The sequence below is a fragment of the Solanum pennellii genome, chromosome 7 (genome assembly GCF_001406875.1).
Source record: "Solanum pennellii chromosome 7, SPENNV200".
Lineage (NCBI taxonomy): Eukaryota > Viridiplantae > Streptophyta > Magnoliopsida > Solanales > Solanaceae > Solanum > Solanum pennellii.
The window spans coordinates 68826803-68842048 of record NC_028643.1 but is presented as its reverse complement, the minus strand read 5'-3'; the positions used below and the strand labels follow the sequence as shown (position 1 = coordinate 68842048).

The window sequence follows — 15246 nt, the reverse complement described above, 5'->3', positions numbered from 1 at the left end:
ATATATATATATCCTTTAATGTATAGTTCAAAAAATATAGTTTATCTTTATTCTTAATATATTCATGTGTTCTTTTCTGTTTCTCTTATTTATTATTATTATTATTATTATATGATTATAGTTGTTTTATACATATGATATGTTTCATCTAGAGTAAGTCATGTTTTGTCTAGAGTAAGTCAACTTTTAACAAAATGTAATTCAATTAGTAAATGTTGGAGCTATTACAAGAAGGAGCATTAATGGGAGTTATAAAAGTAATGATTTACATTGTTAATTATCAGTGACAGAGCCAAAATTTTCACTAAGAGGGTTTAAAATCTAAAGAAGTTAAATCACTAAGAGGGTTCAAAATCTAACGAAATTAACACAAGAGCTTAACTAAATATGTGCATTAAAAGTTATATTAACTATGTATAAATATGTAATTTTCTATCGAAAGAGTTTCAGAAAAACCCTAAGATAGCTCCGCCCCTTGTTACATGATGTATACAATTTATTTCTTTTTTGAGAAAATCATAATCTAATAACTGCGTATCCTTTATATTTAGTAAAAATCATGAGCTGGCCGATAGAGACCGTGCGGTCTAAATAGGCCCAAGTTCTATGAACAAAGTTTTAATTAGTACATATTCACGTGCACAAAAGAATAAAAGATAAAATCCCACGTTATTTTCACGTGTATATACTAAAAAAATTATTGCCACTATGTTCGGGGCGGAACGAGAACATATTATTAGGGGTTTATTCGAATCTTTTTTTATAAAAAATATTTTGTTTTTATACATGGTTAAAATTACTTTTTATATATATAGTAGATGTTTAACTCTCTTCGATTAGTTCATGTCTTCACATCTTTAGATTTTGAACCCCTTGTTGAAAATTCTGACTCTGCCACTGATAATGTCCAAAAATAAGTGATGAGAGAATAAAAAAAAGAGATTGACTACAACATGCGCATGATATCGATCCATATACAACAATTAAGTTGGCATTTTCCTCTCATTGAAAACGGGACTTAATTGATATCAAATATTTATTTATATGGAGGGAAGAATCGATCAAAGAACTAAAAAAAAATTATAAGAAGAAAAAAATGTACGATCATATATACATATATACATTCAACTTCAAAAGTATCAAATCTACCTTAGTAATAATATTTTTAGATGAAATGTGTTTCTCATATTAAGTTTGTATTTATAATTAATCACTTACCATATTTATTTCCTTACTAGATATTGCATGAGGACCTCTTTGCCTTTGCTTTTCTATCTGTCATGCACCACAAAATTTAACTTTTTTAAGGGTTTATAGAGTAAAAAAATGTTATTTATTTTTAATTCCCATTAATTAGAAAGGCAAAAATCTTATTTTTCTAATGAAGAATACCTATTTCTTTTTTTTACTTTTAGCTTCTTTTTTTAAGAAAAACTTTTTCAGCCAAAAAAAAAGTTCCTGAAGACACTTTTTTTTATCTTTTCTAGACACCTCTAATAATAAAAAAGAGTTTATAAGTCAAAAGTTATTTGAAATAAATCAATTCAATCACGAGTCAATTTCCTAAATGGTTACCCAAGTTAAGGGAATTGTCTTAAAATATCATTTATGTTTCATTTAGCATATTATTAAATATAACCAACTAGGAGAGATTGATGATTTTAAAGTGTCAAGTATATTTGGAGGAAAATAGTGATATTTTAGTCCTAAATGAAACATAAATAATATTTAAGGCAATTCTCTTAACTTGAATGACCATTTAGGGAATTGACTCATTCAATCACTCACTAAGCCAAAAAAAAAAAATTAAATTGCCAAGGCACAAGTTATGTTCTAAAAGGCATAAGTTTAATATACCAACTTCTTAATATATAATGCTCTAAAACAGAACTTATTTTTTATAAGGCATGATATACGTCTATGAAATGTTTTGGCCTTTGCAATATTATTACTCAACTTACTAAAATTTAAAAATTAAAAATCATCTAGAGATATTTATGTGAATGACCCTTGGATAGTAGCCAACATGCAAGTGGATCTTGGCCCAACAATCATTTTTCTATTAATGGAATGTCTTCTAATAAATAATTATGAATTTTTAGCTATATTTTTTATTTATTATCATTTATAATAATATTATGTTAAATCTGTAATATGTAATTAAAGTGAATTAAGTATGCAATACATATATATTATAATTTTTTTAAAAGTATATTACGCTTGTTTGGTAAAAAGTTGACATATTGTATTATAAGTGAATTAAAATGTGTGATAAATGTATTATCTATCAATAAAATTTGTATTATATGTGAATAATAAATTGTTCTTTGTAATATGAATTAAAAGTGATCAAATGAAAAAAGATATTATTGCTATAAATGGTAAATATTTTTTTATTATTATTATATTTATGTAAGTTTAAGAAATGGAAAAATTACATAAATTTCATAGTTTTGATATGACATTACAAATTATCCCTAATAAGTTTCTAATTACATTAATCCCTTAAGAATTAAAAAAATCGGATACATTAAAAACTAGCTCAGATTCATATATATAGTTCAAATACATTAAATACTGGCTCAAATACATTAATATGCAGTTTGAATATATTAAAAAATAATAAATTTTGAAGAAGCAATAGAAAAAAATAAAAATAAAAAAAGTGAAACAAAAAGTATGTATTTCTATAATTTTCTTTTCTTAAATTACAAACACATCATTCTAAATGATAATTAAATTAAATTCTAGACATGGACAACTTAAAAACTCAACTTTTTCTTGATATTGACAACCTCATTTAACAACAGTAGGGTATACTTGAAGTCAATAGAAAAGTGGTATGATACGATATTTGAAATTTTAATTTGATAATTTTGAATCTTTTTACAATATTACGTATAGCATTATTATATTAAACTAATTTGATATGATTTGATACTTTTAAGTTCGATTTTGATATTTTATGAAATGTTAAATCGACAATCATAATTTGTTTGACTTTAACTTGCATGCACTCATAATTATAAGTGGAAAGTTTCAAACTAAAAAGTTCGAATTACCATTTTGCCCTTCTACTATTGTAAAACTTTTATAATTTATATATATATATATATATATACATATATATATATATATATATATATATATGTTCTTATTCACATTTCAAAATCTTGATCTTTCAAATTTTTCACACAAATTTTAAAAAAATACAAATGAGTAATTATTCCTTAAAGACAAGGAATTAAAGTAGATTCATGTATCTTTTAAGTTAAATTTTATCTCTACCTTTTTTATATTTATTTTAATAGTATTTGACATTTCAATTTTCCATGTGTCTTCATATTTCCGTAATTTTATTTTATAAATTTAACTTTTCAAAGAAATTTTTTTGTTTACTATTCCTATAATTATTGTGTGCAGGAACTCTAAAATTTATTTCACTATGTAAATTTTCTTTCTTTCATCTTCCAATAGTAATTTTTTTTTACATTCTTCATTCATATTTTAATATATAAAATTTCTTTGTTATTATTATTGTACATAGTTTAATCTTCTCAATGATACTTATTCTGATCAATCTTTTCATATTCGTTAAATACTCTATAAAGTGTATCATAAGGTGGGTTTGTCCAATTATTTCATTTGCCTTCTTTGGTTAGATTTTTCCTCCATAAAGAGTCTACTTTAGTTAAATCTATTCCAATACAATTGATTTAGCTACAAATATTGATCAACACCTTTTGTATTATTGCTAAGCTAGCTGAATATTCACTTCTTTTAGTATAATATCTACATATGAAAAGCTTTTGTTGCAATAAAATTCAAATTCAAATATAAGTTGATCTGTGAATGCCTTTTGCATACTTGAACTTTGAAATGTGGACATAGACTATGCTTGGAGCACATAGGTTCATAGTTGATTGTGTGTTCATGTAGTTTAATGGTATGAAATACACGTGCGTTGTACGTGTTCGAGAACTAGTAATAAAAAAACACAAAAGGGCTTAAAATACCTCCATTCACCTATTGGCTCCAAAATATCTTTTCACCCACCTATTGGCTCCAAAATACCCTTGACATCCACCTTTGGGTTCAAAATTGACCACTTATTTAACGGTTTCATATTTAAACTATTTCAATATTTTTTAAGTAGTTGGTGCTCGACTATTAGATATAATTTAATTTATTAATATCATTTATAAACCAACCCACTGCCGAACATTACTAATTAAACCTCACCCAATTATAAACAATTATATAGTATCAAAATCGCTCTAAACACTACTAAAACACGACATTACAAATTCCTGGGAATGACATTCAAAATTATTTAGTCCGAAATAAAGTCCCAATTAAATTTAGGTTGAGCCGCTTATTTAGGACACTTTCAATAGGATTCCCTTTCAAGCTTGAATTCGAATTTTATGATTAAAAGTAAATAAGTAGTACATCCCAAATTAATTTATGCACTTTTTAAATATAATTTTATAAATATTTATTATTTGTTTTAAATACTTTAATATATTCTTTTTAAAAAAAAGTTACCTATTAAGTAACATCACATAATTGAGAGAAATGAATAATTAAGATGAACATAGTCATGCTTTTAAGTTTATCAGTAAATTTATTTTAGACACTTGAATTATAATATGTTTTGATTGAGGACTTGATTGTATGATAATGTACTTCTTTAGATATTTTCGCCTCAAATTTTTAGAAACACTCATTGACAATAGTTCTATTGTTGCATTAGTAATGGAGCGGGTTTATTAATTGGGTGTGATTTAATTAGTAATGGGTAGATAGTAGATTGATTTATAAATTATATTAATAAATTATATTATAACAATATTTGAGCGCCATGTATTAAAAAAATTATTTAAATAGTTTAAATATATAATCGTTAAATAAGTGATCAATTTTGAACCCGAAGGTGGATGAGAAGGGTATTTTGGAGCCAATAGGTGGATGGAGAGTAATTTTATTCCATTTTTAATACTTTAAGGGTATTTTAGGCCTTTTCTGATAAAAAAATAATGACTGATGAAACATAGGGTGCATCATTTCAATCACAATAGAACAACCAAAATTCATTTGAAAGTCTGAACTCTATTTATTTTACAGAGTAGTAGTATTAATACAAGGGAAAAGTGTCAAAAATGTCATAAGACTGTGTGAAAGGAATAAAAAATCTCTTCGTTTATACTTTGGTTCCAAAAAAATATCCCTCCCGTCAATATTTTGGTATAAAAATGCCCTTAAATTCAATACTTTGGTTCAGAAATGATCTTACAGTTACTAAATTGGTCAAAAATGCCCTTTTTCAAATAAATATATATATATTTTTTTCTTTTTATACATATATTCTTCCTAATTACTAATATTAAAGAACATTGTTATTGTTTTCTTTATTTTAAAATCACTTTAACAAATAAAGTGTAGGATTTTTTCTTCATAATCTCATTTTATCAATTAAGATGGAATAACTTCATGTACCCTTTCAGCAGATAATATATGCCATATATATAAGATCATAGTATATCCATCATTAAAAAAAATTATAATAAGATAAAAATAAATAATATATTTTATTTGGAAAATGTGCATTTATGACCCATTAAATAACAATAAGGACATTTTTGAATCATAATATTGACGGTAAAAGCATTTTTTGACGAAACTACATATGCAAGATATTTATGTTCCTTTCGCATAGTTTAAGGGCATTTTTGACCCTTTTCTTTAAGATAATATATGTTGATTGTATGTGTAATTATAAACTTTGATATTTCGCTATTTTCTTTATAGACATCGAATACCACATCCAATACTAAAAAAAATTACAATGAATTCCAACACCATACCATATATCGTAATATCAAAACCGCAATATTAAATATTTCAATTTCAATATGATACTTCAATATCTACCGTACCATGCCCACTCGTAGCCAATAAGGTTGGAATATGAAGATGTTTTAAATGATTGGGAGATGTATAGTTGCTGAAAATTTGCAAGTTGTGGAGCAATTTCAAAGGCCAACTACACAACAAGATGATATATAGCATCTACCTCCCCTCCCCCATACATTTCTTTGATTATAAGTTCTTGAAAAGTGACTAAAAACTCTTCAAAAATTTCAGCTGTAGTGAAAAATTGAGAAACAAGCTGTGATAATATCAGAACAATATTTTCTATCATATGCTAATACAGTTTATAGGACAAAAAATGAAAAAATTACAATTTAAGGTGCATCTGTCATCTGTACAAAGTGGCCATAATATACATGATAGTACTATACATATTAGACAAGGAATCTCAATCCTCAAACATAAAGCACAGATGAAAACTTAGAATGTGTTGCTCATTTTTATTTCTTAACTTCTAAACACTGCCTATAATATACATAACAGTAAGGGGAGCTCAAGGGCAGGTGAATTTGTATGGGGACATGAATAGTGTTAAATCCACATAGTATGAGTTGTGTAGGACCAGAAGCAAGCTCGACGAAACCCAGTATTATCGAAATGCAACATAAATACAATTGAGAGAACAAATCTTGATTGATTTCTGGAGAGAACGCCCATCGTGTTGTCTACAGATGACCAAATTCTTTCTCTGCAGCACTCTTAATTTTGATTGACATAAGGAGTGCACATCTATCTTTTTTCTTTTCCTAGATGATGAAGTTTGGACCTACAGAGGAGGAACAGCGAACTCTGCATTCTAGATTCAAGCTTCCAATGATTGGAGACATTGTATCCACTGAGAAACAACCTACTCTTTGTCACTGCAACAATAAATACAATTCATTTGCTTGAAACTTCAACCAATTGTCTCTATGCTTCTCTCCTCGTGTGTACTACGAGGAAATGTTTTATGATCAATAGCTTCTGGTTTGGTGCAGTGGATCATAGTCATAAGCATCACCATCCTTGACAAACCGTCCTTTTACACGTCTTCTTACTTCTGCTCTTGCCTTGCGAGAAACATATCTCACTCGTTTGTCAAATCTATAAAAAGTAAAGTCATAAAAAAATAAGAAAAAGGTGAAAAGAGAACCAAGTAAAAAGCCTACAACTCGAGAAATCTTCTTGAATTATGGACATAGCCTACATGGCCAAGACAACTCTAACATAAGTGTATCAATCAAACCATGGAGTGCAGAATCACTAACTAGCCCTTTTTTATGTGCTTATTAAAGAAAACTTACTGACGTGTCTTCTTCTTTTCCTTGTAGCGCAATACAGCATCACTCCTGCTAGTTGATGGCATTGAACTTTCAGGACATGGAGGACGCCAGGATGGCTCTCCCATGCGAAGCATTGAGGAGGCTCCACAGTCTTGATAATCTCCAGCATTGCTCTCTCCCGTGAGGTTTGAAAATGAGAAACTGGATTGTTGCATTGCAAAGCAAAGGGTAGGAGGTTCTGTCTTACAGCTCATCATTGATTCTGCCGATGCTGCATTGCTACAAGCTGACTTCACCGCGTTTACCTTTCCCACTGCTGACCCCTGGTAAACAATGATAGATTTGTGTTCATCCATGCTTTGAAGAAATTACATAAACTTTTCACCATAATATCCCACAGATTCTCTACTTTTTTGTATACCTCTCTTATGCAGGAGCTTTTCCATTATCTACGATAACCTAGACTTTCACCATAAAAGACAAAGTATAATCAATCTAGAATACGTAGTAATAGAATACAAGAAACAATCACACAGATATAAAACACTCACAAGATGAGAGGTCATGCAGAGTTATAAAGAAAGAATTGATATTCTGAAATATATGAAATCCCACTTATTCATTTTTTTAGTATCTTTTATTAGACCTTAAGAGCCGAACAAAACAGTTCATACCATCAGCAAACAAGAAGGACATCATCCAGCAATAAAGATATGAAATAGCTATGTTTTATAGGCACTTGTCACAATTAATCAGAATCACACTCAAAACTTTCTATAGAACAGCAATCCAGACAACATTAGGACCATAACAGAGCCACTTGATGAAGTTTAGATGAAAAATGCAAAAGTGAATATCACTGTCAAGAAGTTGATTCAACTCCAAGAATTCCCTAAAATTGATGTCTCTGTCGATCTGCACATAAAGCTAGAAAATATTTCATATAAAAAATTAACATGCAGATATCTCTGCTTAGGAAGTTGATCCTTTTAACTTTTAAGAAAGCCCTGACTAATTGATTATGTTCATGATGGATAACTCAATGTGAATCTAGAAGTTAATATCTTCATACTCCACATAAATATCAAACATGAGCAGACCTAGACAAGCTTGTTGTGCCATAATTTATTGATACCAACTATAGCATACATGGAATTTAAAAAAAAAACAAGGAAATGACTAGAAATCATATTCAAACTCACTTTAACTGAGAGAGAGAAAATAATTTTCGATCATCTGAAGACTAAAATAAGATTGATGAGCCACAAAATTTCTGTCACTGTCAGCTTTGGTAATCACTTGGAAGCTTACAAATAAAATGTCAGAAATCGATTAAGAATCAGTTACTCTCCTAGAGAAATCATGATTGTATGTGAACATATATCTAGTCAGTTCAACCCCCAATCATGAAAGTGGAAACTATTATAATCATCACAAGAAGACAATCTTAGTAGATATTAGATTTGAGATAACTGATTTGACACATATCAAAGATCCAAAGTTAACTGATTTAAGATGTATCTGTACATATGAATCCTTTAGAGAGTAGTGAACTTACTGCGTCCAACCCCAACCCACCCTATCTCAGCAAGTATATATGTATATGGACAAGCAAAACATACATATACACAAGCATACATAAACATAGAATTGTATAAACAAGGATATCAACTCTCATCCACGATAATAAATTATAATCATGTAAAACAGAATCTTATCAGACATCAGGTTTGAGATAATCGTTCTATCAAAGGCCCAAAGTTAACAGATTTAAGATGCTCCTATACATATGAATCCTTTCAATGAAAAAGTAGTGAATTTTTCTATTGCTTGATAAGTTAGCTTTCAACCCCTACCCACCCTACCCCATCTAGTATATATTTTTATATATACAAGTAAACATACACATACACACGCATACATATACAAACATGCATATAAACAAGGACATAAACAAAAAAAGATATTTCACAGATCACAAGCTGTATGATGTCTCAAAAAATTTATGCAAGAGTATTCTATCAATGCATATCCAAAAAAATAAATTCCATATCTGAAAGGAGGTGAATGCAGGGGCAAGAGTTTGTATAAACAACATAAGAGTGTGACAAAGTGCACCAGCCTAGAAAAATTACAACCTTTAGAAGATTAATTATTTAAAATATGCTAATAGATTTCTTAACAAAAATTTCAAAAGATGGAATTGTATCATGTATTTGATATTCTTAGTTACAGTAAAAAGAAAGAAAAATGTGATACAAAATTTGCAAGATCAAAGCGCATGAATCAAATTGTCTATGCGTCGACCTACAGTACTGTTAACCTACCATAATGAAAGGTCCAACAGATTGGTATTATGTAAAATTGTCTTGTCATAATACATGATTACACTATATAAATACATTCAACCCTCAAACCCTGAAATCAGCTTCTGAACCATCAATCATCAAATTGTAGGGGGTAACATCATTGCTTATACATAACAATCTATTTTCGAGCATTTTAACCAGATGATATATTTATTGGTAGCATTCATCGATCTGCAGTACTAACATTTACAGAAACCTTTCTGATGCTATTCATCTGTTATACCATTGTCGTATCTACTAGGTTTTCTGAGGCAATAACATATGCACATGCATTAGATAGTTCAACAATGGCTATGGAATTGAAAAGATCCCTCCATCATTTGTAATGGTACTAGTGATCTCCAAAAATCACATGGTTCCAGTTGGATGATTCATTTTATGTTGCAAATACCTCATTAAGTAAGTGGCAGATGTAGGAGTAGGAAATACAAACTCAAATGGATCTATCTAATTTTATCTTTATTTGTGTTGTGTGTATGTTTTTTACTTTTCCAACTAAGATTTAGCATGTCTAAGTCTGCCAACCCATAATATATAATTTACGTAAATGTTGTGTTGCATGTTATGCTTTATTCCTTTAGAGTTGTTAAAAATCATCCATTTAGAAGTTTTACTTATTCGGTGTTTATTCTTCTTTATAATCATGATTCAATCAAAATTCTAGAGTTCTTATGATTTGTAACTTCACCGAAATAAGAATATCAAACTAGAAACCTACTCTAATATCTCTATGAAACATTCGGTAATCATCAAATGTGTCTATTCTATTCCAAGGTAACCAAACCCTGCTAAAAGAATATTGCAACATTGAAAAAGACAAAAACTCTCGCACCAACCTATTTCTCGAAGCAGATAAAATCTGATGCTTCTCCATATTAAGACTGGGATGAAAATCCATATTAAAGCTACTTAAAAGGAGACTATTGAATTTAGAGGAATAATAGAATTTCAGAAATTAGAATCAAGTCTAGAGAAGAGGACACTGGGAAGGCATCAGAAAATACCATAGAAGAACATTAAATTCATTTGATGAGCATCTCTGGCTTATCAAAAATATAAAAACAAAATCATGCTTCAACAAGTAAAAGGGTGGATGCACTATCTAGTTCATAACTAATGGTAAGGAGAACATCAAGAACATACAATTTTATTTGAATTTGGACAAAGTAACAGTAATAATGATGGTTAATATTTTTAAAGGCGGGGGCGTGAGGCAAGACGTTTTATGCGGTACAGGGCAAGACGTAAGCCTCGAGACACGGGGCGTAAATCTTATCGATCTACGAGCCGTAGTCTCATATATATTCAATTTTATAATTTTATTACTAAGAAAATAAGCAAAAGTAACTTTCAATTATTTTACAAATAAATTTTAATAAATAACTTATAATATATAGAAAAAAATATTATGATTTTATTTGATAAAGGTATTAATAACCAAAAATGAAGAAAAAAATATTACAATTATTGAGAAATATCATTACACCAATTATAAAATATATGATTTAAAACAAAAAAGATTCAAAAACCAAAAAATAAAAATAACGCCTATTGTGTACGTTTTTACACCAAGGGCTTGCATTTTTTATGCTTGGAGCTTACTCTCCAAATTCTAAGACTTAGGCCCTAAGGATCTACAGCTTCAATTTGCGCCACAGAGCATTTTTAGTATGCCCCGCTCCGAGACTCGCTTGAGACTCACCTCAAAAAATATTTTTGAAAACACTTATCATGGCTTTCCTCATTTTCAAAGGACTAATAGTCCGCAAAGTTATTTGGGGGGTTGATGAATGATGAATAAACAAAAGCAGATAATGTTTGCAGAATGCAGTAATACTATAAAGTATGAACCACCTCGACAGCATTGACACCCTGGAAGCTGGACTCAGCAACTGACATGTCCTTCATCCCAAAGAAGTCATCAATGTCTTCATTCTTAAACAGTTGATCACGATTATCAATAGAAACACCAAATAGCTCTTTATAATTTTCAACACTTAAGTCCACTTCATCCATATTGAAATCATCATAAAAAGGATCATTGTAGCCTTTTGTTCCAGAATTTTTCACCTGAAGATACAAATATGACGTAAAGAAAACTCTCAACAAGTGAGAAAAAGAGAAACATCCAGACTTGAACCAGATAAAAGAAATCTTTTGAGAAGATTTCAATCTCTACTAGCCAACCCTCCTACACACACACACACACAAAAAAAAAAAAAAAAAAAAATTTGTTGGAAGTGAAAAAATAAGCAATATATGCTAAAGTTGCTTGATCTGAAAAGTGATATATCAATCAACGGAACAAAAAAAAAATATAAGAAACAATTCCTAGAAGCTATCATTAAGTAGGAATATTCAAATAAAAGAAGTTATCATCAGCGGGAATAGTTCTAGATGGAAAATATCAAATGAAACAGAGAAAAACATGTCCTAGAGAGAGGAATGCACTAAATTTGAGGTGCAAATTCTTCACATCTATAACCTTCTAAGTTAGTTATGAAATCGACAAGATATAGAGGGTTAACAAATCCAGAGAATTCATGGAAGAACAAAATCATCCTTCACCAATTTATGGGGATGCAACATGCAATAACATTTCAATGCTAAATTAAAATGTGGAATCGTTGTCTGAAGACAGATGAAAATATCAAATACTATACACCCTCCGTCCCATTTTACATGATGCTGTTTGACTAGCCACGAATTTAACAAAGAAAGACATATACTTTTGAAATTTATAGTCTAAAACAAGCTATAGATATTAGTGTGGCAACAATTTGTCGCACTAGGATAAAATGAAAAGTTTAAAGTCAAATTCTTTCTACTATATATAAAGGAATAATTCTTCTTGGATTAGACTAAAAAGAAAGTACAACAATAAACCCAGTAAAATCCTACACATGGGCGTAGGGTATGAGGAGGGTAGAGTGTATGTAAAAGGAAAGTGCATCAGAAAAAATGGGATAGAGGGAGTAAATTGTATCTATATGCTTTGGCATCTGAACCTCTTAGGACTCCGCTAATCTCCTATTTAGTATGATAAAAAAAAAGGGATTTATGGCACTGAAAAATCCAAAATTGATTCTGCTGGTACATCCTGAGGAATAATGAGGAGCAAGACAACCTTAGCTTCAAAACCAGCAACAAAAGAGTAAGAAGAACAGTGAGTTGCTCATTGGTAGTAAGTGCTATATATCACGGAACATGATAATAATACATTTTGGTGAGCAAAATTAGAAATGAAATTTCAGCGATGTATCTATATTGCTTCAATCGTGAACAAACTGCATATCTAAGAACTTAGATTACCTTAGACCAAGTTAAATATGTGGAATCAACAAGCAGTTCAACATTGGAAAGCTCGTTATCAAGACTAGGCATAGACGATCCCATGAAAGGGGCAGACTTGACTAGATTATGCAAATCGTTTGCTTCATCAGAAGATATGTCTTGAGATTTTTCCTTTACTTGACGATGTTGGCTATCCCCAGGTTGGCAATCAGTGATGCTCATTGAACCCATCCCTTGCTCACAAGTCGAATCACAAACTGAAGGGTCACCTAGAATAAATGACCAGATAGTAGAAAGCTCCACCGCCGAAGGACACCCTGTATAACAACCAAGTGCTTGTCTCTTATGTGTTGAACATGTACTAGAACTAGCATGAGCCAACCAATCACAATTCTGGCATAGAGAGACCCTCTCCTCGACACATCTGAAAATAGCTGGTTGGGAATTACATCTTTCACATACAAGTGTTCTGGAATGACGTTGTGACAGGGCATTTGCAGAATGGATATTCCGATCACACGACAAACACAAGCAAGCTGAATCAGACCGGCAATAGACAATTGATCGTTGCTCCCCACAATACTCACATATATAACCCATTACCTTCTTCCCCTAGTTTTTTCTAAGATGAAAAATGGTGTACAAATATTCAATTCTCTGGTAGAAAATTATAGCTAAAACCTCTGAGCAATAGAAATTGCTCTCCCCAAAGCAGAAATGAATTTGTGCAACTAACTGTTACAAGGAAACAGAATCTGCATCATTAAAGGTGACACCAAATAAAAAAAGCAAATTGAAACAGAATACAAGTCTATCTTCATATCTCGAATTCTCGATATGCCTAATCTAAACAAAAAGTAAAATAAAATTTATCACATATCTCAAGAACTGAACTTAAATCATAGAAAAAAAAAACAAAACTCTATTTTGAAATAATACACAGAGTGGCACCTGAAAAGGAAAAGGCAAGGAATAAAAGTTGTCAATCAAAAAATGGGAAAAGGTGCTCCAAATAAATAGGGAATGAAGATTCCAAAAACAAAAAGCTGAGAATTTTTCACAGAGCCACATTTGTCTATTTTTAAAAGCATCATTATCTACAATCAAAATTATATATTTTAGTTTATCATTACTACATAGTTTGGGAACTTGATAAACCAAAACTAGAAGAAATTAATAGAACATCTCCAGCAAGCTAACCAAAAAAAAAAAAGAGTATTTAAACAAACAAAACAGAATCAAACTCAATTTAGCTTAGACAGAGAATTAAAAGCTCAAGCTACAAACAAGGATAAAAAAAACTACATACAAGAAGAAAAGAAAAGTTCATAGCCAACTGATAAACAACAAAATTCTCACATGAACAGTAAATATTCTCCAAATTATGAGGAATCCACAAAAAAACAGATGATGAAAGAAGAGAAACAGAGCAAACCCCATTTCATTTCAAAGGTAGAAAAACAAAGAAAATCAAGAAAGCAACAAACTTTTTACCTAAATTAACAGAAGAGGTGGCAGAAAAGAATTTACACAGTACACAAGAAATCAAGTATACAAATAGATAAACCCCTTTTAGTTTACAGCTCCCATAAACCCTAAAACTTGATAAAGTTGAGACCTTTCCAGTCCAATCCCTTTCTTTAAGAGTGCTGGTTTTGGAAGTTTGTATTTCTATAAGAAGAATTGTGAAGTTGCTGAATGCTGATGAGTTGTCAAAAAGTGCAGGAGAGAGAACAAGGTTGTTATGTGGGACCCTGTCACTTTCATGAAAGGAAATATTAGCCCCCCACCCCACCCCCACGCCCCATGGGGTTCTCATTACTATTTTCTCTTTTTTGGTAAATGATAAATAATTTTTGTTTTAAAAGATAAAATAAAGTAGCAAAAATAAAAATGGAGGCACACTATCTTATGATTAACTTTCTTAAAATGTCTTTTTTGTCTCATAAAAATGGTGAAATTAAATTAATATTTATACATTTCACGAAGATAAAATGTTTGACATTAATTAGTAAAAGATGAAATTCTCCTTCTCATTAAGTAGAAGGCAATTAAGTAATTCAAATTTATAAATAAAAAACTTATTAGAAGGAAATAACTAAGATTTAAAGTGCAATGATTGATATTTAAATTATGTAATTATACAAATAAAATATTAATATTTAATTAAATAAATCAGATTTTAATTTAATGGAGAGTCAAAATGACAATATTAGTATTCTTACAATTAAAAGTTTGTTAAAATATATTTTAAATTTTTTTGTTAAAAAATTAATAGGAGCAATATTTGGTCAAAGGATAGAAGATCTTCTAACTTCCTAAGCATTTTGGTGTATCATTTTTTTGACTTTGGGATTTGGATCTCATGATAATTTTAATGAAAATTG

General features: G+C 29.8%; 1 protein-coding gene across 2 annotated transcripts; it reads right to left on the bottom strand.

The window, feature by feature from the left end:
- Positions 1-6224: 6224 nt before the first annotated feature.
- Positions 6225-14552, bottom strand: LOC107026393 (zinc finger protein CONSTANS-LIKE 9). 2 transcript variants are annotated; one of them, XM_015227346.2, is made up of 5 exons: positions 14354-14552; positions 12878-13594; positions 11420-11635; positions 7218-7519; positions 6225-7017 (listed from the first exon to the last, which is right to left on the bottom strand). In XM_015227346.2, the coding sequence occupies exons 2-5, from the start codon at positions 13457-13459 to the stop codon at positions 6888-6890; spliced, it is 1230 nt and encodes a 409-aa protein (XP_015082832.1). In that variant the 5' UTR covers positions 13460-13594; positions 14354-14552; the 3' UTR covers positions 6225-6887. The 2 variants fall into 2 exon arrangements, with proteins under 2 accessions (XP_015082832.1, XP_015082833.1); XM_015227347.2 differs by having other exon boundaries at positions 6705-7017; positions 14478-14531.
- Between the last annotated feature and the right edge of the window lie 694 nt (positions 14553-15246).

What these genes read in the sequence shown, in the direction of transcription:
- LOC107026393 (XM_015227346.2), bottom strand. Translation starts at nt 13,459, where the DNA reads ATGGGTTATATATGTGAGTATTGTGGGGAGCAACGATCAATTGTCTAT. An exon ending in AGGGTGTCAATGCTGTCGAG is followed by an intron (nt 7,520 to 11,419) that starts GTGGTTCATACT and finishes ATTGTTTACCAG; the next exon opens with GGGTCAGCAGTGGGAAAGGT. An exon ending in GAAAAGAAGAAGACACGTCA is followed by an intron (nt 7,018 to 7,217) that starts GTAAGTTTTCTT and finishes TACTTTTTATAG; the next exon opens with ATTTGACAAACGAGTGAGAT.